This window comes from Accipiter gentilis, chromosome 27 (assembly GCF_929443795.1).
Source record: "Accipiter gentilis chromosome 27, bAccGen1.1, whole genome shotgun sequence".
In the NCBI taxonomy this organism is placed as follows: Eukaryota; Metazoa; Chordata; class Aves; order Accipitriformes; family Accipitridae; genus Astur; species Astur gentilis.
This window is the reverse complement of record NC_064906.1, coordinates 3,653,130-3,679,888: the sequence shown is the minus strand read 5'-3', so window position 1 is coordinate 3,679,888 and position 26,759 is coordinate 3,653,130. Positions and strand designations below refer to the sequence as shown.

General features: G+C 39.9%; 1 protein-coding gene across 4 annotated transcripts in view; it reads left to right on the top strand.

Moving 5' to 3' along the window:
• The first annotated feature begins 2,225 nt into the window (after positions 1-2,225).
• SPIRE1 (spire type actin nucleation factor 1) overlaps positions 2,226-26,759 on the top strand; it is a 133,628-nt gene continuing 109,094 nt past the window's right edge. For all 4 annotated transcript variants that reach the window (XM_049830326.1, XM_049830324.1, XM_049830325.1 and 1 more), the window contains exons 1-2: positions 2,226-2,771; positions 15,180-15,214. In XM_049830326.1, the coding sequence (XP_049686283.1) occupies positions 2,450-2,771; positions 15,180-15,214 (357 nt within the window). In that variant the 5' untranslated portion in view covers positions 2,226-2,449. The remainder of the gene's footprint in view (positions 2,772-15,179; positions 15,215-26,759) is intronic.

Below are 26,759 nucleotides of genomic sequence, written 5' to 3'. Positions count from 1 at the left end.
AAATACTAGCTTCTCTTCTGCAGTTCTGAAGTGGTGTGAGAATTCATTTAGAAAAAAGTCTGTTTTACCTCTCCAGGGTAAGAGACTCTTTTACCGCTCCTCTCCGTGTAGCATCCCAGGTGTACTTTGTGAGTAGCTGAGATCCAGAAATACTGAAGTTCAAGCATCTGTCCTTTCCAACAACAAAACTTATTTCTGCCTCTCTTGGACCAAGCAATAGCTTCTATGTTCAGCTTCTAAGAACAGTTCAGTCAGGTATAGGTAATCTTGTTAATCTATGAATTTAATAATTTATGGATTTTTTTTTTTTTAATATATATATATTTTAAACTAAGCCTTGATTACCTGAACATGTAAATAGCTGTTCTGGGTTAGATAAAGTGGTTTAACCTGATGCCTTTTTCCTGACGTCAGCTTAGGAAGTTTCTGAGGTAGAAGTTGCAGCTAGGCCATTTCGCTTAACCATTCATGATTTTGTCTTAATTCTGACACTCAGTTCCATACTCACTTATCCATCTACGGGTTTTTTTGTCTTAAACCTGTGGATGATTATTTTGCTAAGTGTCTTTTAGTAGTCATGCTTTGAGAAATGGCAAGTTCTCCATCCCATGCCTCTCATGGTTTCACCATGTGGACTCCAGCCATCTCTTTTTGAGGCTGAAGAATCCAAACTGATTTGATTTCTTCTCGAAAAGCCATTCCATCTCTTTGATAGCCCACGCCTGCCTCCTTCTGTTCTACTTGTAAGAAAGATCCAACTCTTGGTGCTGGAGAAAAAACCCCAACTAATCCTATAGGAGCTTGCAACACATATAGCAAGAGCAAATGTTGGCATTTTGCATGTACGTTTCGTCAGCGGTGTGGTAGTGTGATGCTTTTTCCAGAAGTGCCAAATACTGCCTACTGCAGCACTTGCGTTTTAGCTTCAACTTTCAGTAGTATGTTATGTACTTACTGGCCCTGCTGCTAACAAGTTTCAGGTGCTTTACAATCTGTTTTCGTGTTGTGTTTATACCTGAAAGACCAAAATGTATTCATTTGGCTGTTACACAGCGTACAGGACCCTGATCAAAGCTTCAGACAGTACTGTTTCTCCACTGATTTCATTATAACTAATATAATGTGGAAGGCTAGATCATATTGTATAGTGAATATTGCCAAAGTTAATAGCTTGCTTTAAACATTAGCTGTATCTTATTTGCAGGTGTGTATGATATGCACGTGTATGTCATGGCAAGAGATAAAAAGCACCCACGTTCAATACAGGGAAAAGTGAAATAGGAAGTGGGATCTCACTCGTTAGAGCCGGCGTTGCGTGGCCTTACCAGCGTGCAGTACTCCGCAGCCTTGTCAGTCAGTCGTGTGCTTCGGTCTGTCAGACAAGGCCGACGCTAAGGGGAAATTTTTCATTTCCTTTTACACGTGCTAGGTGAAACTGTAGAATACCGAAGGAAAAAAAAAATAACACACCCCACAGAGAAGTGTTTTTTGATGTGACTTTTAAGGCACTTCACCTCTGCCCCAGGCGGCTGACTCTCCTGTGCGCCGTGCCCCTTGGCCTGTTCCCGGCCGGGGGAGAGGCTGCGCTCTCCTGGGGCCCCGGGGGTGCCGAGAGGCGGGAAAGCCAGCTCCCGGCTGCCGGGCAGACGAGTCCCTTCTTGGCCCTTTCCAGCCGGTAGCTCCTTCACCCGCCCTCAGCCTTTCCGCGTAGCCTCGGCGGCGGCCGCCGCAGGCCCGGGGAGCGTTGCCGGGGGAAGCTTCGCGGCGCGGGGCGTTTGCCTCGGAAGGGCGGGCCGCGGAGCCAGGGCACGGCGGGGATAGCGCTCTGCTCCGGAACGCGGGGCGTCCGCGCTGCACAGAGCTGGGGGCCGGTGCCGCCGTGCCCCCGGTGCGGGAAGGCAGGCGCCCTGCTCGCTGACCGGAGCGGTTTGCCTCGGGGGGGGAGGGGGGGGGGCGTTACCGACACTCGGTGCAGCAGCGCCGCCGCCCGCCCGGGGCGGTGAGGGAGGAACACCGCAGCCTGTCCCGCCTGGCGGGCTTCTCGCACGGAGACGCCAGCGCTGCGGGAGGGCGGGCGGACGGACCGACCGACCGAGTCCCGCCTCCGCCAGTGCCGCCCGGCCGGGGCTGGGGGCGGCAGGGGGCGCTGCGGCGCCGGGCGGCGGCCGTTGGCGGCGGGGGCGGGCGAGGACGCCATTGCGTTGCTATGAGGTGTCTCCCCCCGCGGCGGTGGCAGCGGCGGGCGGCCCGGGCGCCGCTCCTCCCGCCGGCCGGCCTGCTGCCCGGGCCGGGTTGTCCGGCGGCCTGGTGGCACTAGCGGGGCGGGGAGGATGAGCGCGGCGGGACCGGGCGGCGGCAGCAGCAACAGCAGCAGCGTAAGCAGCAGCAGCAGCCGCCGCCGCGGCGGGGCCGCTCAGTGATCCGAGGAGCACCGCGGCGGAGGCAGGGCATGGCGCTGCCGGGGGAGCGCGGCGCGGAGCCCCAGCCCGGCGCCTCCCGCCCCTCCGCCGCCGAGGAGGAGGACGGCGGCGGCGGCGGGCAGCCGGAGGCGCTCTCGCTGGAGGAGATCCTCAGGCTCTACAACCAGCCCATCAACGAGGAGCAGGCGTGGGCCGTGTGCTACCAGTGCTGCGGCTCGCTGCGGGCCCGCGCCCGTCGCGGCGAGACCCCCGCCGCCAGGCTGGGGGCGGCCGCCCACCTCCGCGTCTGGCGGGACGGCACCGTCACCCTGGAGCAGGGCGAGCCCCTCCGGCCGCCCCCGCCCGCCGCAGGTAAGGCCGGGCGCCGCCGCCGCTGCCGCCGGCGGCCACCCTCAGCCCCCCCCTCAGCCCCCTCCCACCCCCCGGGGACGGCCCGGCCCGGCCCGACAACGTTGGCAGCCGGGTGTCGGGTGCGGGCGGGCGCCCTTCTCCCTCAGCCTTTGTCCCTGGGCTGTGGCGGGCGGGAGGAGACGGGTCTCCTTCCCGCCGGAGGGTTGCGGTGAGCGAGCGCTCGGCTCCTCAGCCGCGGCGGGGGCCGTGGGTGTCCGTCCCCGCAGCATCTCGGTTTCCCGCGTGGAAAGGTAGAAACCTTTCGTCGCCTCGAAATTCATCGCCTGCCCGCGGGCACGGGGGAGGCGAGCGGGGGTTTAGCCTTGTATAATCGCTTCGGTGCGTGATACTGTCTCATCCGCGCCTATAGCGCCTGCTTTTGGAGTTCCTTTGGCCGTGCTGCTCGCTCTGCGGTGTCTTTCGGAAATAGTTTGGCGTCAAAAGGCACCTATTAGATCAGTTCTGAGGTGTGCCGGCGGTAAGTAAGCAAGCGAGCCGCGTCCGCCTACCGGGGGCTTAGCACCTGCCATCGGTTTCTTTAAAATACCCAGGGAAACGTGTTTTGCAATGGCAGAGGAAAAGAAGGGCCCACGTCTGTTTCTCGGCATTTCAAAGGTTCCGATTATGAATGTGGAGGGGAATATTTTTTGGTTGCAAGCAAAGCTTGACTTAGGAAAAGAAGCTAAGGCTAGGGAGCAGAGGGATGCAGTCAGTTGTCACACGGATGATGATGGCATTCCCCAGTATCAACCTAGTCTGCGTTCAACGTCACTGAATTTTCCAGGAGGACAGAAGTTTCGCATTTTAAAGTTACGTGAAGCAGAAGGCAATGGTAGATTCACGATATGGGACTAATTGAGCCCTCAGCCTTTAGAACAAGGATATTATGCCTGGTGTTACAATTTAATGAAGGCTTTTAATAGAATGCCTGTCTGAAAAGTCTTTCAGCAGAAATTTGCAGTAACCCAGTTTGGAGCTATTGGTACATGCAAATATCAAAATATACTCAGTGGAAGAAGGGACGTGATTTTGTTCCACAATTGGAATGAGTCTAATAATGACTTCCATTTCAATGTGATCTGATGTGCTTTTTTAATTATCTAAAAAAAAATAGGTTATTGTAATGTTAATAAAATGCCAGACCAACACCCAGAAGTTCCAGGAAAATACTTTCCTGACCAAGGCATCTGCATGTCACCAGAGCATTGAAGAGTTTGGTATTGCATATTGTGTGCTGCTTTTACTTAACAGTGTTTTGAGATTATATCAGACTACTTATTTTCTCTTTCCTACTGTAGGAAATATATTGATTTATTGTGTATTTATTTTGTTGCTTTTGCCTTGCTATTTGTGGGCTTATTCTATTTCCTCTTACAGTACATCTTTAATGGCCCACAGGAAGACGTTGGATATATCTGGATATAAAGTTCAGGCCCCTTGCTGACATCCAGTGTGTTTAGTTTGTGCTAAAGCTGCATGCCACATCTGCATTAGTCTTTTAAAATGTTTTAGTTAACATGTGCTAACCTGTGTATGTTGATACTGTATTTAAATCTTTGGGTAGATGAGATTTTTATTTTTTTTTAATCTTCCAGCCCTGACTATTTTTCTCTAATTCCTCCTTTTTTTTTAACCTTATTATTGTATGTATTATGTTGTATATCAGTTAACACCATGTATGTGTGTTTATTTCTTGAAAACCTTAGTGTGTGTATGTATTTGTATGTATTTGTATATAAAAAAAGATAACCAGTCTGCTAAGACCTCCCAGGAAAGCATGACGGGGGAGATAACCCAGGGAGAGTACCCCCTCCAGTGCGTATAATAGAAAAGGGGAGGAGGGGAGATTTCTGCCAGATGTCTGTTCCTAGACCATACTCTGTGATCCCACTTTTGCATCAGCCGCAGGCTGGTTGCAGCCTGGATTTGAAAGGAGGCAGTATTACTTCTGAGGTCCTTTCCCTGCTGCTAGTCTTCCTCATCTCCCTAACTTTGAATAGACTTCTGGAATACAGGCAGTTGTTCAGCCTTCAAGCTTTCACGGAGGTTTTTGTGTGTTCGTGGGAGTAACTGTCAACAACATGAAACAAAGGTGGTCCTAGTCAGTTGGCTTTTATTCTTCTTTGGTTTGTGGAACCTGTACAAGGTTTTCACTGGAAATTGTCATGTGTGATACAGTGAGTGCTCGTAATTCATGGTACTGAATATTGAAGAGTTGACAGTAGGCTTGCTTCTCTTCGGTATCTTTTGAACTGTCCCAGTTCTTTTCCTCATTGCTTACTGCAGTGTCCTTAGGTGATGATTAATGAGCTTTCTGAGCCAATTTCAGCTTGAGCCTCTTGAATGCATATTTATTCTTAGGCTAATGTATTCTCCTTAGTAGCCATGAGAGCTTAAGAAGAAACATTGCCCTGGCTCTATGACTTGGGGAGCAGTACATCGTAGCGTAGGCTCTGAAGCTGTCTGGCCACATTAATTTTACTCTTGAGATACAAATTAAAGTTTTCTTAAAAAGAAGTACTGATTATGTAGAAACTGATGGTACTTTTCCGAAGCCATTTCTTTTGAAGCAGTTTTCCGGTTAATGTGCAATACTTGAGATTCCAAGTAAAAATATATAGAAATTGAAGAAAATGCCCTTGAGATAGGAAACAAAGATGAGTTTCACTGGTACCGGGGCAGAATAACAACATTGGGGTTGAATCCCCATCCTTAACCAAAACCAGAGATTGACTCTCAGATCTTTCCAGTTTTATCTATGTGGTCTATTAATATTTGGTTATCTTGTTTAAAACAACAAAAAAGTAAAGAGTACGGTTTTGGTTAAATAGAAGTAAAAAGATGAAGAATGAAAATGTCACTCGGTTGTTCATTTTCACATAAACATTGATACTACCTGAATCCCTGGCAAGACGAGGATCAGGAAGGATTCCTGCTAATTGTTTTCATGCCTTTGTATTTCAGACAACTTAGGTTTAAATGCCTGTGTCAGGTGGTTTGTTAGAGCAATAGGGGTTCTGCAGGTTAACACTCTGAGCTGTAAAGCTATTTTGTTCTAGTGATAGATTAAAAAAAAATAAATAAATATAGCTGTAGGTTGGTATATAGGTTTGGATAATTTGCAGGAACAAATATTGGGTGTTAGTTTCTATTTTTGTAAACAACAGAATCCTGTGTGGGCAAATAAAGGAGTCCCTGAAGAATGGTGTCTTTGGGCAGCGAACATTCGGGCTTTGTTCAGGATTGCAAAGAATGATGTGATCAGTCATGCCTGTCAGTGGGGCTTGGGCAAAGTCAGGAGCAAACACAGCCGTGTCATAGAGTTTGCTTTAAAGACGCTCACGAAGCGATGTTTTCATGGTGTGATGCAAGCCTTACCATTTTGCCAGAACTAAAGTGAGTAAGAAATAAGCATCAATACGAAAAAAATGAAAAGCTTACTGTGGTCATCTTAGTATGAATCATTGTAACTGTCTGACATCTAAATACCACAGAAATGTGGGTTGCTGAGAAATACCCACGATGAAATTGGAGATACAAATGAATGTATTTTACCTAATAGGTGTTTTAGCCATCTCTTTGTTACTTACAATTTATATGAAATGAGCTAACAGTGGCATCTAGTAAAGTGCCAGATGCAATAAAAAATAACTTCTGAACGAGCTAAAGTGTTTGGTGTAAACATGTGGTTTGACTCCTCCAAGCTCTTTTCATACAGAACAGTGCTTACAAATGTTTTTCTAAACTTGAAGCAATAACAAAGTGATAGATACAGGAGTGGAAAACCTGCACAAGAGCTGGCAATCGACATCATGCCAAGTATTTAGCGGCAGCAGAATGCCACAGGACACAGGAGGCTGTTTCATCGGGGTTGCCTCGTCACTGCGAGCCAGATAAGGGGCTCTCGCTTCTCAGCGTGCCGTCTGTGCTGCCTCCTTCCCACTGGACAGTTGTGGGAATGAGCAGGCTTGGAAAAACTGAGTTTTCCCCCCACATGTTTTGTTAGTGCCAAATGCCTGACTTAGCAAAGACAGACACTGATTTGGGGCATTGCTGAGCTCCTGAAGAGGAACGGCCGTGAGGGTCTCGGAAAGGGGCAAAGGCAGGTATTTGGAAAACCAAACCATGCTGACTTCCAGTCATTGGCTGTTGAGGGCTGGCACGCATGCGGTGCTCCTCGGCCTTCCCTCTCCCTCCTGAGAGCTTGCCTCTGCGGATAGTGTTGGTGGCCCTTCTTTTGCCTTGTCCTCCAGCCCTAGAGGAGAAAGCACAGAGGGAAATTACTGCTGGTTTTATCAGAAGCAAGTACTATGCAGATTTCTGTCTTGGAAATCTGCCAGATGTTCAGCATGAGGGCATAATGCATGGAGTATTCTGGCTTTGAATCAAAAAAATCACAGAAAAGTTGACTGCGCGGTGGCTTTCACAGTACTTGGAGGGCTCAGGGTGAGACACGCTGGAGAGGAATAGCTTGCATTGTCTTGCTAGTTTTAATGATTTTCATGTCCTTCTTACATCCTTGTGTGCCCAGGTATTGGAAGGCAGTGTGGAGAAATACAGGATGAATAAATGCAAATTTAGCTTCTGTGCATCAAGACATTGTCATCTGTCAGTCTCTTGTGGAGCACCAAGGGAAAATATGCAGGATTTTTAGAGGAAAATTAATGTACTGACATTTTATTTCTAATTTTGTTGACCCTTTTGAAAGATAATGGATGGGAGTAGCGTTGCTTGCTGTTTCAATTTCAAAACAGGTGTTGCTATGAATACTGCTAAAATAAATAGTACCTCTAGAATTAAGACTTAATTATGCTCTGAATTCAGATTTTGTTCAAGAGTGTTCAGAAACATCTGTATTTAAAAATAGTAAAGTTTGATGTATTGAGCCATGCCTTTTCCTGCAAGAGTTTTTAGATAGATAGATATCTATATATATCTATGTAGATATGTTAATATTGGAAGTCAAGGTAGGAAGAAAATGGCACTAGACAGCAGAGGAGCCTTGGTGAGTTGATGCTTTATCTCTGTTTACTTGCGCTGCTGATCTGTGGAAGAGAGAAGGCTTAGGCCTTATTTATGCTAGGCTTTCTGCCATCAGTGTGGTTCCCAGTATGTAAGGGTGAACTGGAAGGCTTCCAGTCACGGCTTATGCTGATGCATCCTGTGCACTGGGGGTTACGTGGGCTCCCTGTGAATGTACGCAGATGGCTGGGGTCCCTATTGTAGACAGCCCCAGGTGGAGAGGACAAAATAAGCAAAGATCCCAACATAACAAAATAATGTCTTTGGCTAAAAAAACCCCAACATATTCCAAATGCCTGCTCAAAAGAAATGGAAGGAAGTTGCCAACAGTAATAGGTGACGTTGGTTACCTATGTTTGTATGCAGAAATGTTGAAGATGGTAAGTCGGCAGTCAAGGAATAAAGACTAATTTGGTGTTGTCCAAAATCTGCATTTCTTCCTAAGGAAAACTTAAGAGCAAAGAACTTTGGAGAATTGTGGGCTCCTGATGTTCATAACTACTTAAAGTAAAAGATAACACATTTGTAATGTAATGGAGGTTTTCGTGACTAGTGCAGTAAAAATGTCACTGTAGAAAGGAAAGTGGAATTGTAGCTGTCGTCGTTAAGAGTGATTGAAGAGTAGAGTGAGAAATGAGACATCTGCCATGATGTTGCAGAGTTAATATGATGTATGATGTTCCTATGGGGCATCACTGGAGACAGAACAAAGATGCTTTTTAATAAATAAATAAATAAAAGTAATGGGCAATGGAGTCCAGCTGCAGGGGCTGGCTGGAGGTGACAGTTTATCCCACAGTACTGAGTGAGAGGTGATGGGTAGGACTGGGGTAGCATGAGAAGGGCTTTGAGAATGAAGATAGTAGCAGGGTATGATGTGACAGAGAGAGAGAGAGAGAGCATGCACCTTTAAGAGGACGATTCAGAAAGCAAGATGTGATCAGAGTGACAGGCAGAGAAAATGACCCACACAGCTGCAGCGTTGTGAATGAGTCTGACCCCAGTGTGATTGCGTTTGCCAAATATGCAGTTGGTATGTTGCAGGTGACAGAGAGGATTAAAGGTACATAACATCCAGGATCTATGTAGGCAATGAACTTATCTTTATTAAAGTGGGGAAGCTTTTTCATAATGTCAGTTAAAAGGAAACTGGAATGTTCACTCTTTGTTTCTGAATTAATTGATCACATTACAGCATCAGATCCGGTAAGGAGGCAAAATGAATATTGTTCTATTCCTGATAAAACCTTAAGCTAGCTTGCATGACATGCGCAACTATGAGTGTGTTATTGAATTTTATTACTGTGCACTTTAAGAGGAACAAAAGGAGATGAGTGAGTTTGTACAGTGTAAATACAAAACTGCGAAGACATAGCTGAGCTAGAGAAGAATTAAGAGAACTACTTTTTCATCTACTTGAGAGAGTTTATTAGCACCTGGTGAAAGTTCTTAACAGATCCAACAGTGCTGTGTTATCAATATAGAAAAGCTGTAACCTGCTTGAAACTCTGGATCCATCAAACGTAATGACAGAAACTACTGGTGATTTCAATAGAGTCAGAATTCTGCCACAAGCACACATACTTGTTGAATGAGCAAGCAAGGGGATAGCTCCAGGAGAAATTAGAATATGATTAGAGTAACAGAACTTTAAAAAGAAAAAAGAATTGAGATGCGTGAACTCTGCAAATTCACACTTTTGGGGAAGGGTTGATATCTGCACAGGCCAGAGGAAAACAAGTGTAGTATCTGTACTTAAGCATCTGTAGAAGAGACTGGCAGCTGTGAATACAGCTCAGCAGACTTGGAGATATGTATCTACCACAGTATTTATATCAGAATAACAAAAATTGGTGTGATCCCTTGGTAAGCTTACAGGTTTGCTAAAGAGGGAGAGCAGTGGAGCATAGAATCGTATGGTGACCAAAGCTGGTTTTCTTGTGCAGAGTAGAAATGGGGCAAGACAAAAAGTGACCATTTAATTGTATCTTAAAGGTAGCCCTAAGGTAGTACGGAGTTGTTAATTTGGAATTAAAGAATATTATTTTAAAATAATTTCTATTACAAAATTTAAATGGGTATTAACACCGAAGACCTCTTAGTAATTACCTTTGTTTTGTGCAATGTACAAGAGGATTGCTTATAACTGTAAAAATGAGAAGTAACTTCAGTGGCGTGTTGAATGGAGAAAGATGAAGGCATGAAAAAAGGTTGACACAGAGAAGGAAAGTTCTGGCTGCCTTTGGTCCAGTACCCTCTTGAAGAATTTTCCTTGTATTTTCTTACAAATTTCTCTCCCTTTCCTTTTTCCTCTCCTAAGTAGAAAAATTAGGCATACCATTTCTAAATCATCAGTTGTAGGCTGATACAGAAATCATGAATCAGATCCAAAAAAGCCACAAGCTGTAAAAACTCATCCTTATTCTTGTTGCCTTCTGATTATACGGTTTAAAGGAAGGGTATGTTGACCCTCAAAGCCTAAGTGTTTTACTTAAAAACATGGGTCTCCATGCTCACTGCTTTGAGGGGTCTCCAATTACTTCTCCTAATCCAATCTGCTTCCTTCCACTTCCTTGTGTTCTTGCTCTCCTTGGCCTTTTTCCCTTCAGCCTAATGTCTCTTACTCCTAAGCTGTACTTCACCCCTATTTGTCTTCGTTGTTTCCACTTTTTTCTGTTTCTTTTTATCATGCAAGATTTCCGTCCTCCTCTGTTTATCTTGTAATATCCATCCTCTGCCAGAAATATGTCAGTGTTTTCTTCTCCCTTCATTTAATTATGAATCCTGTTCTTTGCATATTCATCTCTTTTCCTTATGTTGCTTGGTTGCCTTTGCTTTCTTCATTCTTTCCCTTACCTTTTATTAGTATTAATCTTGACTCTTGTATTGGCAATCTTGTGAGATTTGGTAACTAATGCTCCAGTTCCTGCAATCAGATGATTAAATGCAAGTCTGAACTCCACCCCCCGCCCTTTTTTTTTTTTTTTTTTTTAAAAAAAAGGAGTTCCTTATTCTCTTAAGGTCAGGGAAAAGCCTATTATTGTAGCTACAGTGCCTCTTGAAGACATAAATGCTAGAAAGCAAATACAAATTCAACTTAATTTGGGGGCCTGACTTAAGGCTATTCAATTTAAGGATCTTGAGTTAGTGACTCCCGTGTTCTCCCTTGCTCCCTTTCCTTCGATTAGCCCCTGTGTTCCTTCTTTGGCCACCTCTTCCACTGTCCTCCAGTATGTATGGGCAGTGGCTGTCTTTCCTGAAGGCAGCTTGAGTTCTGCTGTCACAGAAATAGCAGCTTGATTTCACCCAAAACCTGCAGAAATGGGCTGTGGTATTTAATTAGAATATTAATCTTTAACACAAAATGAGTTTCAAGTTTGTTGCCAATGAGTACATCAGCTACACTATTGCCTGAAAATCAGTGCTGCTAATTTCAATTCTGCAAGAAGCTGTCTTGAAGCAAATGCTTTTGGATCTATGCAGAGGAATCTGAGACGCTAGAGGAAGGCTAGGAAGATGCTCTAAGCTGCAGGGCTCTTAGAGAAGCTGTTTATAGCTGAAACAGCGGCCGTATGATTGTGGTGTCACATCACTAACGTCAACTTTGTAGCTTAATTTTTCTTTGGATAGTGGAGTGCAAATGGTTTTGCACATCCTGCATGGTTTCTTACGTATCTCCTGTGTCAGTCCATTTTAACATACTGAATTATCTATTTTGCTGTTAAAATTCAGACTTAAACGTGTGGTTCTTACTATTGGCAGCAGTATGCTGCTATTTGTTTTTAAATCTGTGAAGACCCTTTCTAACTGTGACCTGTTAATCCTTGGACGGCAGGGAAATTGTGCTTCAGTGAAGCAGGGGCTATACGTATATTGAGTATAGTCTTTTTTTAAAAGCATTCAGAGAGATTTTGTGAAAAGAATTTTTTTTTTCCAGTCTGAATAGCAGCCTGAAGCTCCTGCCTTGAGGGATGAGTCGGCATGCCATGACTCCTCTTGTTGAGGAGGTTGGGGTTTCTTCTTTTTTTGGTGGCAAATATGTCTCTTTGAAGCCTGTTTTCAGAGATACAGGAAACCTCCATTTAAGTATTTTTCTTTCTTTCTTGCAAAAACTGTTCATTTTTTGCTTTTCAACAATTTTTGAGAGAAAAACCATATGATCTTCCAAACTGTAGCTTGTTTATAAATTGAAGTTGACAGTTAAAGTTATGCTGTTTACTAGTAATGAATGCATTAGTCACTATTTGAAAGCTGCCATGGAAAAAATAACTGTTGAATCGTTTCTGGCAGTAAGAGTGGTGAAAATGCTACACAGATTAGTATCTAGTTGAATGGTTGTGAAGTCTGGAGAAGTCTGCATCTATGTGAAGAAGCTTTTAAGTCTTCACCTATTTACCAGATAAGCACTTAATACTGCGTGGAGACAGAGACTATTCTATGACTTCTTACGTGGAATTTTTTTTTCTACTGGTGCAAATCAAGAAAGTGTGACCCTTAGGCTATGTTTAAGAGGTTCTGCTTTTTCAGTCGTGTCAGCTGAAGAGAGAAGAAATTTCTACTCCCAGCCAGAATAAGTAAAGCCAGTATAAGTAAATTGGCTTGCGTGGGCCACGCGACAGCAAATTCATTTCAGTCTTGATAGATGCAAGTAAGTGCATGTTTCTTGGGTCAATACTGTTAATGCTGGTCTCTTCAGAAATGTAGGAAGTTCCTGACCGGGGGGGGGGGGGAAGGTCCATAAGTCACTGCAAACAGCTCAGGGAAATCTGCGAAGTGTATAGCTGGACTCAAGGTACAGAGGCGTATGGAATGGTATGGTTAATAATTACCATAATGCAGTATATATTAAAACGTTGTAAGTCAATTAGCAGTTTGCAGCTGTCTAGAGTACTGTCTGCAGTGCATTTGAGCTGGTGTGAGACTTAAACTACTTGTACTCCTCCTTTCTTCCCAGCACGTGGAATCATGACAATACTATTGGTTTTGAAAATTCTGGTATAAATGGGAGTAAAGAATCCAGTTTAAGAGGTTTGCTATATTTTTATATTAAAACAAAAAATGAATTATGATTTGCTCGGAAAGCAGTAGTAAATTTTGATAGTGCCATATATGAAATAAGGAAAGTTTCCAGAGTTTGAGTGCTTTTCCTTGAACAGCTTTCATGGAAGTTTGTCAAAGAAACGTCTATCAAAGGGGCTGCGATATAAGCTTCTTGCTATTCCTTTCAGAAAACCAGATTTTGCCTTACTTGTTTTGGTCTGGGCTAATTTATTTGGTTTTGTGCTTCAGGACTTGGTTAGGACTTATATTAAAAGGATCTTTGTAGGATCTCAGCATTGCTATGAGGTGTGGCAATGAGTCTGTGCTATGAGAGGATCTAGTAGACAGTTTGATTCCTGTTCTGTGTGCAAGTCAAGATATTTTAAATGATCAGTGATTGCAAACATTGGTGGCCCTCTGTATGCCATTGCACCAATATAGGTTTAAAATTACTACTATTTTTTTCTGAAGTAGTAATTTAAAAAAAAAATACTTTTTTTTCCAAAAAAGGCAGCATACTTCCCCCCCACCCTCGACTACATTTGTGTGAATTAGTCTTGTATCATCTTGTATCATGGAGATATATTGTTTTGCTCATCCGTCATTTGAGTTTCATGGAAGTAGCCCCTAATATTCATAAATCTACTAAAATTGTAGGAGTATTTAAAAAAAGTTCTCAGTAAATTTCTTCTATTTATAATTTGTAACAACATGAATGTTACCATTTTAAACACAAAAAAAAAATCTCTTATTTGGATCTTGAAGTGAATCAACCAGAATCACCACTCCTTTTGAAATGATGATGTGTGATGCAAAAGCTGCCTTTTTAAGTCCCTCTTCTGTTCTTCGTTTTGAAGTCAGACACCAGTGCTAAATGTTCAGCTTGCATTGGCAACAGTTCAAAATGAAGGTAAACAACTTTCACTCTGTTAGGTGGATGTTCCCTATTCATTCAAGATGTGCTTAACCTTTAGTTTCAAAGGGAAGGTGGCCAGTTCAACATGAAAAATTAATCTTTTTTCTATGCAGGTGACTCTTCCCTAGTACCAACAGTTTTGCATGCTGTTCAGATTTAACATACAAAGTCAGCATGATCACTTCTCTGAGCAAACATTATGCTAACCAGTTGGTTGAGCTTCCTCGGGCTTGCCAGGCAATCTGATAAAACAGTCCTTCCAGTTATGGCTACAAGTTGCAGGCTTTTCCTAACTACTGCAGTAAATCCTCTGGCCACGCTGGGTGGTGTTCAGCAACCACCATCACCTGTAGTGCGCTCAGTCAAGCGAACTCATGCTGTTCTAGTTTTTGAGTATGTGGGGACTCAGAATCCTGTCACGCGTGTCCTAGGGTGAGTGCCGTTAGGCTCAAAGTGGCAAATTTTAAACTAGCAGAGCAGGTGCAATGCAGCCAAAAAGCAAAGACAAAAAGAGTAAAATTCAATATCTGTGTGTTTGAAATTAAAGTTTTGGGTAGTTCCCCTTTGAAGTGGATATATTTCTGTGGAATACTTGACTTTCTTGAATAATCATTTTTCCAACATAAAATCTTCCTGTCAAATTACTTCGCCCTACTTTGATATGAATTATTAATAAAAAATGATAAATTTGCTGCTGTTAGTAAAATGGTACCTTCCTAATATGCTGTGAAATTTCAGTCTTATTTTCTGTAAGCTGTCAAGCTACTTACATTTTTATACCAAAGTGTTTTGTCTTTGAGAAAATTGAGATTTCAATTCAATGAAACAATTCAGAAACTTATTTTTTCTGTATTGTATGAATACCAAAGTGATGTTTCTGAACTTGGAGGAAATGCAAAAATTGACAAGAGGGACTTAAAAAAATATTACAGTAATATTTCAACTTTAATTTGCTTGAACTTCGTGATGGTGTTGAACTCTTTGATATGTCAGAAGTATCAGATGAAACAGTGGCTTTTCCCAGGTTTATGAATTAATGTTGTTTTTTATCTTGAAATAATTATTTGCTGCTGCTTAATTTAAGCCAACATGTTTTCATGTTCCTTCCATGGCCAAGCATCAGTCATACAGTTTAAATAATGAAGCCAGGCATTGAAGACACATCTTTTTAAAAGGGAGTATTGTGAAGAATCCAAATAAAAAGGGCAGGGCCTTCTTGTTGTTAATTCTGCGATGCATATATAATGGAATCATTATTGAAATGTGTGATTAAAGTAAGGCAAAGAATACTTGACAATTACTGGGGAAAAAAAAAAGTGACTCAAGTTTTTAGTTTTATTTTTCCTTCATCTTTTACTTAATCTGAAAACTTTTTTCTTTTCCAATTACAGATAAATCGGGCCGTTTACACTGCACAGAAATGGAGGTAAGAGAAATATTTTGTGCTCTCTGCTGGTGCTTATTTAGCTCAGCTGGCTTTCATTAACTTATAGTGTAAATGTGGCACATTTGTACTGTGAAGTTATCATTGCAAAGTTGTCCTGTGAAATGTGTGTTGTGTTTATGACTTTCATGAACAGCTGCATAAATGTGTCTTAACATGGGATATTTAGTCTTATGTTCAGAAGCAGAGGAAAGAAAGGCCATGTGGCTTTCCAAAAACAAGGTTAGGGATATGTTATGCGGCCAATGTAATCTCATTTAATATTTATTTATTTTAAATATATATTTTCAGCAGAGTATTTTATTTTAGATAATTTCTGTTCGATAAATTCTCATGTTATACTTACTTTAGAAAGGACTAGTAGGTCGTGGAATAAATACTTAGTGTTTATGGAATGGCTCGGTGATTTTTGACAACCCAAGAATTTGGATGGAAGCAGAGAAGACAAGTGATCTCAGGGTTGGTTGTTCATCTAAAGACATCCCAATTTCAGATATTTTTACTGTTTCCTTTAATTTATAACTCAGTGATATTTTGGGGGGCCAAGACATATTGTTGTATGTCTTGCTGGGTAACAACAGAAACACAAATCCAGTTAAGTCTGCTTGATTTTTATCTTGACCGTTATTTGACTCCGTATCTTTGATACTAAGCTGTGACTAGTGTTGTAAGAATGTTCGAACTATCATTCTGTCAAATTCATAGATTTAATTCAAGACTGAAAGGAAAACTAAGTAGAACATCTTGTTGAACAAGATGTGGATTTGTATCATTTTTATTATAATTTGAATGAAATAATAGTCTACTCCTTAAATAAACTTTTCCAGCAATAAATACAATTTCTATGTTCTTTGCAGGGCAGTCTTTTCTCACTGCCTTTGAACTTTCTTTGAAATGGAAAACTGAGTTTTTACTTCCACTGTTCTATCAGTACCTCAGGCTGAGCCTGGAGATGGGGCAAGTGCACGCATCTTAATTGGCGGGTTGTCTGTTTTCTCATCAATAATATATATGAAGGTGACAAACTGCTGCTACTGAATTGTTTATATGTAGATAAACTGCATGAAGATGGCTGGTTTAAAGACAAAATGAAAGGCCAGCTAATTCAACTACAAATGGTAAAATGCAAAGGCCATCCAGATATTTGCAAGTATTAATAATAAAAAAAGGAAATGTCCTTTCTGCAGGATACAGTGTAAGGAGTAATTCCTAACTGACATAGGTACAGAAATTGAAAGTGGGCACATTTTGTTTCTTCATGTGGTTCAGTTTAAGCAAATGTATCCTGGTTTTGTTTCAGCATTTGTAAAATCTCAGTTCATAAATCTAGTACCTTATTTACAAATGATAATCCAGTGTGTCATTTGCTTTGCATACTAAATATTGTTTGCAATTTTGCTTTGCGTTTTTTAATGGAAGGTAATGAAAGGCCCTGACACTAAAAATGCAGATAATAATAAACCCCTGTTAAAATATTTTTAACAAAACATAAAATATTTCATTTTGGAAAAGTAAAAGTGCTTTTGTTTCAAATGAAAATGTCTAGTGAGAGTCAGTTGGATATGTTATACTTCATCTTCCATGGGAAAGGAGTTTCTTAATTTTGATCTTTTAAAAATATTTTTTGTTGATAGTTGGAAAGAAAACCAGATTAGAATTTCCCATGAGACAGAGGCTTCATTTTAAATTGTCTCTAATAAGCAGCACTGTGACCATTAGCATATTGACTCTTCTGTTTATCGTTGTCATTTTGAAGGAGGCTGTGAAGGAGTCAGTGGCTTTTTCCTCCTCCAAAATTCCTTTGGGGCTGCAGCATTAGACTTGGAGTTGATGATGTTTGTGTTTTTCAGAACTAGGAATTCAGCAGAGATGGCCCATCTCACTTTTTTGATGCCCGTGGAAAAGAATGTGGCCTGAGTTAATGTATTAGAATATGTAGGAGACGTCTTAAAATCATAACTAGTAACAATCATAACATTTTTGCAAGACATGTAAACTATCCTGAATTGGTACACCATTTATTTCAAGCAGGCAATATGAGTGGTGTGTCAAGTTCAGAGTCCAGATGCCATAGCCATAATGGGAAGATGGGAACAAGGAGTAAGGTGACCTTCTTTAATCTGCATCTGCCTATGGCTCTGTTACGTACGTAATGATAGCACTCCTTAGTTGTCTCAACCAAGGTGGTGAAGATTATATAAAATATGCCAGATGCATTTGTAAACATTTAGTGCTCATATAGAAAGTATTCTGTGAATGTGAAGTGATTCAGATGTAGGAGGGTTTAATTGACATGTATTTGAAAAGACCCACTTAACTGAGCACAGGCCTGTTGTGTATAATTAATGTAGTTAACCAGTATGTTTGCTAATATAGAAATACGTAACCTCTCACATTCATTTAAAAGTTAGAAATGAGTTAAATAGCCTGTCCCAAAAAATGGTGAATAAATTGTTCAACACCATTCAGCTCATGTCAAATCACAAAAGGAATCAATTGTAGAAATATTTTAGGGAGACTGTGTGTGCTGTGTATGCAAATTCTATTCATGACCTATCAATTATATGTATCTCTAATTATTAAAAATCCTAACATACAGTGAAAATTATAGTATTTGTCTATGGAGCTCAAATTGCCTTTTTTTTTTTAACCTTTTCATTAGGAACTGAAATGTTGACTATATTTCAGGAAATAATTTAGGGAAATAGTTATATGGGTTATAAGGATATTCTGTTTGCTTTGGTACAAATAAGAATATACTTGTTATTTCATTGTATTGATGCAAACAAAATCAACCACTTCTCTCATGCTGATGAAAATGAGAACATGTATTTAATAGTACAGAATGTTAGGATTTCAAAAGAGGTGTCATAATTTTGCATTAAAAATAATGCCACACCTACATTAAAGTGTGTTATCTGCTCAAAATTCAAGCAGTGTAAAATGGGTGTATTTAGCATATACTGATACCTAGGATTCTTTTTTTTTATCGCTGTTGAGTGTAAACAAAAGTAACAATCTGACTGAGTGGTAATTGCTGCAGCAAACAATCCTTGTCATGCACAGTGATAATCACTTCATTCTACTTCCTGAGCACTAACCTTATGGTGACAAGGGAGAAAAAATGTCACTGCTCAGAGAACAGGCAAAAATGTTTTTATAAGAATAATTTCTCTTAGTAAAATATGACTGAGGGTGACTTCCATCAAAATAAGTTTTGATTATGCATTGAAAAAATAAATTTCTCTGTGAATGCTTGGTTACAAATCTGGTAATTCTATGAAAGCTTTTGATTCCTTGTGCTGTTAAGAGGAGAATTAACAGGAAATCGGGATTGCCTTCTAGAAATCAAAGTAGAATCATGCATCTTTTCTTGCGAGCAGTAAGTCATGCTTAAGCATTATGTGCCAGTTCTGATAAGTGAAGTGCTCATGCCTTGCAGATGGAATTACCTTACAGAGAAGCTGCACATCCAGCCTTTGAGGGACCTGTTATTTTAGGTACCTGAAAGCCCATTAAGCTTGTTCATTGATGTGGTGGTTCTGTGGCAGTCAGTCTGACCTCCTGATTTTCCTGAATTACTTCATAGTCACAAAGAAACAGCTTAGCAGACACTTGATTAAAACACACAAAAAAGTAGAATATAGGTTTTGATCTTTTGTGCTTTGTAATGAGCTGCTTTTTCAAGAGGAGCTTTGTTTTTTGTAATTTGGGTGAGAGTTTACAGCACATCAGGAGGAGGTTGGAGGAAAATGGATTTCTGTTGTTTACTTGCTATAAGCTTGGCACACCACCCTTTTCATTCAGCAGTTTCATTAGGAATACACGGTGAATATTGGGCTGGAGAACTTAAAATGTATTTCACTAAGCTGATTTAGTGATAGTCAAATCCTGCCATCTGTCCAGAGTCTCTAAGAGAATCCAACTGTTCCTTGTAAAGGCTTTGTAATTTTGCAGTGTAGTATGATGTGCCTTTAATAATCTACACGCCCTAAAGTCACACAGGATTTATGATGAAATCTTCATTCCAGTGATGTCACCAGTAAACCTTCTAATCAGCTGGGGAAGAGTGCAGAGGCAGATTTCAGCCTTGGTCTTCTGACAATATCAGATAATGGCTGATGGAAAACTAGGTCTTGCAGTAACTTTGATCCCTCCTGGGAACATTTTGCTTGTGAAAAGCACAAATATTAGAGCGTGGAGCATTAAGTTAGGTGGTGGTGGTGGTTTTTTGATGTTTGTTTTGTTTGGTTTTTTTTTTAAATCTCAAAGCACAAAATATTCCTTATATAGCTACCCTGGGGTAACTACAGAATTACCCATTTTTTTCATGAGGTTAAATGTGAAAGTTTGCAAATATAGTTTATATGACTCTGAAAAGGATCTCGGATTGTTGAGAGAATAAGATAATTTGTAGAGGTTTTCAGTTTTTTGCAGAACCCTTTCTATATAATTCTATTATAATGTGTATCATATCAATGACATGCTATCGTATCTATGGTAGCTATCATATGTACTGATTGATATGATAGCATTGTGTCAATTAGCTTTAAGGTGGTATTTTTTTAGTAGACCAGTGCCAGTGGACAACTCTGCCTGTCTGTTCAGACCAAGAGAGTAATCTGATGGCTCATTCTAACTGCAGGGAAAAATTAAGCTTTAGATGATGTTTGCACACCTACAATTTAATGGCCCTTTGTATTGTCTGTCTTTGTTGTTGTATATAAGAGACATGTTTAGAGTGTCAGTATGAAATGAGAATGCTGTGTTTTATACTTTTTTTTCTTCTTGTTATCGCAAATGAATTTTAAGCTACAAAAGGAAGTCTGGTAGTTACGAGTTTTCTATTAGAGATGCTGTGTTTTCATGTCTCTTTGCTAAGTACCAAATAGTTAATAGTAAAAACATAATCCAAACAAGGGGTATGCTTTCTGGGGATGAATAGAAACCAGATAATAGTTCTTAGAGTGATTGCATGGAGGGAGCTCCTTGTTATTTCTTGGTGGATTTTGCCTAGGGCAATTATGAAACTGAGGTAAAATACACCCCCAGAGTTAAGTTCAATTTCAGTGGTAAGTTTGCCCTGATAGTGTTGGCTTTTTGATCTACAGGAGACAAAACGCAACCCAAACCTTCCTTTCTTGCATATCTATTCACTCAGAAGTCCAACATCCACAATGTAAAACGTATGCAGAAGATTTACAGGTGACGAGAATAAAGCACATAAAACATAGATTAAATGACAGACAAAAATTGCAGAAGGAAGCTGAATCTTTAAAGATTTCCTGTTGTTTACAGCCATTCTTTCCCTGTACCCCTTCAATCCACATGGCGCTTGAACTTGCAGTGATGAAGTTGAGAGTACTAAATAGGTTCAGTGGGTTGTTTGATTTTTGGGAAACTAAGGGAGATCAGACTTTAGCGCATATTTTTTAGGAGAGCAAGGAGCACTTTAGTGAGCTGGTTAAGTACCTGAATATATATTGCATACCTTTTTGTGCTGCATTTTTCCTTCCAGGTGTTCTACTTCTGGTATCGTAGTCATCTCACTGCAGGACATGAGTAACTTCCTCTGACTGAAGTGCGTATTAGTGGTGTTTCAGGAAGAACAAACATAATTTTTTTTAATTTTTTTTTTAATGCTATGGTCCTGCTAGATTATTAAATCACCTTAAGAGAGAAAATTGCTCAAACAGACCTTTTTGTGTGTGTGTTCCTAACTGATCTCTAATTTTTCTTATTTCTGGGTGGCTGGTTTTAGTAGCTTGCTCTGACTAACATAAAGGCCTTTCAATATCTAAGCAGCATTATTTCAACTATAACATGCATTACTGGATTAGGCTAATTTTAACATAGCTAAGATAACCTAATTATTTGTTCATCAGTTTTGAATTTGGTCAGTGGTCAAAGAAAACAGGAACACGAGGGAGCTAAACAATTTCACTTCAGCAGTTTGGATGCCAGGTTTCCCAACTTATAATATAAAAGCAAATATTGGTTTGAATTTAACTATTGAGAAAATGAGGCAAAGATTGAAAGATGAAACTAATAATATCAGTAAGTTTATTTTCAAAATGAGAAGAGATTTAAAGTGAGAGAAATAGTTATTTATGAATGAGGTGAGTCCAGAGTGTTCCCACCTACTTTGTTTAACGACACCCGTCCGCTTCTTTTCAGTGATAATGTTTATTAACACTGAGTCATTCTAACATTCCTGCTTTGAATGTGCTCAGAAATATTGATCTAGTTCATCTAAACCATTCTTGTATGAAGTAGACCATGTTTTAACATATAAATTCTTGTTAGCTACTTTATACTTTACATGTGTAGAACCCCAAGCAATTTATACTTGGGAAAGTAAACATTATGAAAGGCTTTTTTTTAATGCAGCTTTAGCTGACCTAATGCAGATGAACATGTGGAATTTTTATGAACAAGTAGACAGTGTGGTTAATCTTTTTTAGTCTTTAATTTCTCTTGCTGCCTTCTGCTGTCTTGTCTTTCTGCTGGGAGCAAGAAGAGCTGCTGTCCTCTGGTTTTGAACATGCAGAAACTTCAGTTATTGCAAGAGAAGGGAGGAGAAGTGTGGTGTCCCCTCACAGGATTTCCAAAGGTCACACTAAGAGTAAAGCTTAATTGGAATTTTAGTCAGATACGCGTTTTCAGTAGGCTAATAACAAGGCAGGTCATGGTGGCCAGTTCAGAAATTCCCAGTAACACTGTCTGAGCATTCAAAAATCCTAAGGCTTATTCTAGCGTACAGTGAGATTGGTGTACAGAAAACAAACTGTTGAAAAGAATATGTTTTTTTAGGTTAGTTCGTAGGTTTTGGTTAATACATACTCAAATACTTTTTTTTCTTTGCAGTTCTATGACTAAATGTTTTTTTCACATGAACGCTAACCCATAGCTTTTTATCTAAATCACTTGACTTGAGAAGTTGAGATGTTAAACAAAGCAAGATTTGCAGTTGAGTTGTGAGAGCTTGCAGCATGTGCGCTTTCTTTGGCAGAGAGGATACCGAATCAGTCTTGGGGCTCACTGAGGCAAAAACGAGTTTTTGTTAGTTTTGTACTTTCTTTTGTTTGACTTTACATAGTGCAACTCATTTGAGCTTTTGTTCCAAACTGAACTTTTTAGCAACTGGTAAGTTTCTGTGTGTCCCATGACCTACCAGTGTGAACATTTTCATCTTAAACTGTTTAATTTTGTCTGCCACTTACATGTTTGTACTTCCAATCATGGGAAAACAAAGCAAGCTCCTAGATCTTGCCTTAATAGCATGAAGGAGGCTCTAAAAGGTGTGCAATGTTAAACTCCTTGATTATCATTTCGTGTAGCTGTGTGTTACAGCACGTGAAGTAAAATACTTTTAATTACCAAAAGGAAATACAGAGGGTAAATTAAACATACAGATAAAACAAGGGGGTGACTGAATTCTAAATGTGTATTTCATCATGTCCCTTTCTTCTGTTAACCAGTAGTAATTATGAAGCATCTGTAATGCTTTTAGTACTTCACCCTTAGCAAGAAGTAAAGGTTAAATAATTAACTAGGACAAGGCAAGCTGTTCACACTTAGTAGATTAACTCCTGCTTCATTTAAGAAGGTAGAGGTATTCTGTTAAACAGACAGTTTTTCTCTTCCACATATTTATCCCTAAGCCTGAAATAACCCTTGTCCATGTCTCCTGTCACTGTTTCTCATCTGTATTGTACCTTTACTTCCAAGCGTCCCTCTCCTGTTTTCTTTCAAAATCTTTTATAGTTCATTCATTAAGTCCCTTTATTTTTGTTTCTCCTTAACCAATCCGCTTATCCTCCTTAATAATCCATTTTTGTGGGTGTGTGTTATTGCCTCTGCCCAATATTTGATGGGACTCAGTGTTGCAGAGATGACTCTCTGTTCCAATGTGTTCTATCATAGCTCCCTGCACTTCTGCTTGTTTCTTCTGTTGGTCCTAGGTGGATGTTTTACTGCTACCTGAATCCAGTATTTCTCTGCTTTGTATTTCTCATTGTGTCTTTATCTTTCTCTGTTATCTGGACTTGAGATATTAGTGTTATCTTTGACTCACACTCTTTCCTTTCCTCCAGATGCTTGCCAAATCCTTAATTGCCAATTGCTAAAAGCACCCATCTCTTCTTTGTTGCCAAGATGATAATTCAGGCTTTGTGGTTTTTTGTTGGGATGTCTTGGCTAATGCAAACTGCCTGCCACCTACTCCTTTCTTGGCAATGATGTAAAATATTTCTTCAAAGCTTTTTTTAAAGACTCTTCTCTGTCTGCATTGTTGTTTTGGCATTGCTATATGTTGCTTTTCTCTTCACCCCTGGCCTGCACATTCAGACTATCTTCTTCCTACTATTGTAGGTCTAGAGCAGACACTCGCTGCAAAGTAAACAAGTTGCTCCATCTGGTCTGTTCATTTAGGAAGATGTGCCATTCCTTGTGCTGTGCATTCTGTTTGCTTTGGAGCAAAGCTCTTACAAGTATTTCAGAGAACATAGATGAGAAAAATGTGTGTGTATTCTTCTAAACTATGTATTTCTAAGTCCTTCACCATTTGGTGACTGTGAATCAGTACCTTCCTTTGAATATAGTTTGTAGCATGTCAGATTACGTTTGTTTTTCTGAGCATGTTGGTTGTGCTTGAGTATTTGAATGTTTCCGTTTTATTCTCAGAGTGAAAGCTCCATGCAATTCCTAGGTCTTCCACAAATGTTTCATTTAGTTGGGCATGGAGAAAATAAATAGAGTTGAAACTGCATGAAAACAGTGAAGTAATTGTGGTCTCTGGTCCTTGGCCACCTTTTTGCCTTGTAATTTTCCAAAGGGCTGCTCTCGTTTATAACTCTTTGTATTGTTTGCTATTGGAGTTTGCTTTAAACCTACAGCTACTAAGGCATGCAGAGAATAGTTCCTTTCCCTTTTCTTCTTTCTTTTTTTAATCTGTCTGTACACTAACAGAAATAATGTTCTTAATGAAATTTGGCCAGGATGTGTTCATAACATCCAGCATTACTTTTTCATAATACTTATAGCTTTTGTTGTCCAACTTAATGTACTTGAGGACTTCTGCTATGTTTTTATTTTATAAATTTTTATTATCACAAATTTTTCTTCAAAATTTTGTCTTCACTTTTGTCAGCTCTTAGTTAACTTTTTATTCAGATCTGGTAGACAAAGCTAGTGCTGAACCTGGCTTTCTTTATGCAGAGCCTGGTGCTTTTATCACAGTTTAAAGGACATTTGAACAGTAACGTGGCATGCTCGTGGAGAGTCAGCTGCACATTTGTGCCTGGAACATTTAAAGCATTGGCACTAGAAAATGTATTGGCATGCAATTTGTTTTTCATGTTTCAGACTCATTACTGGATGTTAAATGAAAAGTTAATCTGAAAAACTTAGGTAAGAATTGTTAAATGAGAGAAAGGGAGAAAAACGTGCTGTTGTGATGGAGAGAGTTTTACCACTTACAGGGATTATAGCAAAATTATTTTTCAATTTTAAGTACTTCATTGTCTTACACAAGGAAAATGTTTGTTTAAAAGTTAAGGTCTCTTTAATCCCTGGACTCTCAACTTTCTGGAGTGTTGTCTGCTTGCAACTTTCATATCCTCCAGTTGATTTCTGTGTCTTGTTATGCTAGTTATATATGCAAATATAGTAGCAGACTTCACAGTTTAAAACCCAGACCAGCAGTAAATGAGGCGTGTGATGAACTTGAGGTTCTGTGAGTTGCCCCACTGACTTAATTATATGGACACTAGAGTAGGCAAGGTGAATGTTTGGTTGGAGAAAATAAATGCTGTTCTCATTATAGAGACAGAAATATTAAGTTTGAAGACATCAGACAAATTGCCCAGTGTGGCATTTGGGCTGTATGGCAGAGCCAGCATAGAATCTAGATTATTTAAGCCTTAATCACAAAACCAAATACCTTTCTTCAGATTTTAAATACTAACTGAAATATCAAACCTGTTATTTTACTGCAAAGAAAATACTAATTCCCTTGAGAGACATTCATGAAGATACTAGGAATTTACTTTCAGGCAAGGCTATCCCTTTTTTTTCCTGTGTAGATTTCTTAAATACTTTTAAATTCTACAGAAGTAGTAACCTATTCTCTTTCAAAATAAATCTCTTATCTTTCAGGATTATACACGTAGATGTTGCCATGTTAGTACAAAAGCAGATTTTACTTTCTATTGTTTACTTGCTGGCAGTACATAGATTGAGCTTTGTTCCCACACAGAAGACAAAGTTACTCCTAAATTTATTGTATACATTTCAGACAGAGAAAGTATTTCAGAACTAATGTAGAATGTTTGGGAAAAATCAAAATGCATAGTTTCGTAGAAGAAAAAAAGCACACTTGGGGGGATTTGAAGTAGGAGTCATCTTTAGGTATAAGAAAAGGGAAACTATTCCCATAACAAGGGAAAGAAGCATCAAAAACTGATACAGAATAGGGAAACCTTTCTTTACTGCAGCATTTGGAAAGACAGTGAAACAAATGAGTTGTATTGTCATTAAAATGTGGATGAAATAATGTTTAGCTTCACAGTGTGGTAATACTCTAGTAATTAGTAGGACAGAGAGCTTGAAGAAAAAAAAAATCTGCTAGAAGCGAGCAAGCTAGTTGTCCTAAAAGTAGAGTTTCATTTCACAAAATCTGCTTCAGAGGACAGGTATAATTTTCCAGCAGATGTATTATGAATGAAGATATAATCATTAAAACCAGCCTGAACCTCACTGTGGATTTACAGTGCAATACAGCATTTTGGTATTCTTCTAGCATTTCAGATGTCATATTGAAACACAAAGTGTCAAATTAATGAGATTCCAAGCACTTTCCTGTCAGTGTCTCATCTTTTTTTTTTCTTTTTTTTTTTTTTTTAAAAGATGGCTTTTGTATGTATGAAGATCTTCATTCTTCAATCTTATGTCTGTGTGAATATCTAGATAGAATGGATTTTACCAGGCAGTGGGCACTGCAGCAGATATACATACGCACTGTCTTGCATTTCTTGTCTTGGCATGGAAACTTGAATGTTATGGATTAACAGACGATTGTATTTGTATTTTTTTGTGTATAACTAAAAGATACTGTTCACCAAAGGTGGCTGAATTTATGTGACACTGGGGGTTTTTGTTTGACATGGCCTGTTACAGATTTTTATGAAATGACCGTGAAAGCAAGTTTTCAAAAAGCTTTCTGAATGGAAGACAGAAAAGTGTTGATTGCTGTACTTTTTCCCAGTTTAATGGCTATAGGAACAAAGAACATCAGCTGCTTCAGGCTTTGTGGTAGTTACAACCTCTGTGGCTTTGATGCAGTAAAACTGAGAATTTTTAGACTTCGAAATAAAAAGCCCTTCTAACATCAGTTGGACAGAAACTACAAAACAGAGTATTGTTTTTCTCAAAAATTATGTTTTTATACTCCCAATCCCATATCCAAGGCGACTACATGTGTAGTTACATTTACACTGATACATAAATTTGAATGAGAAATGATACT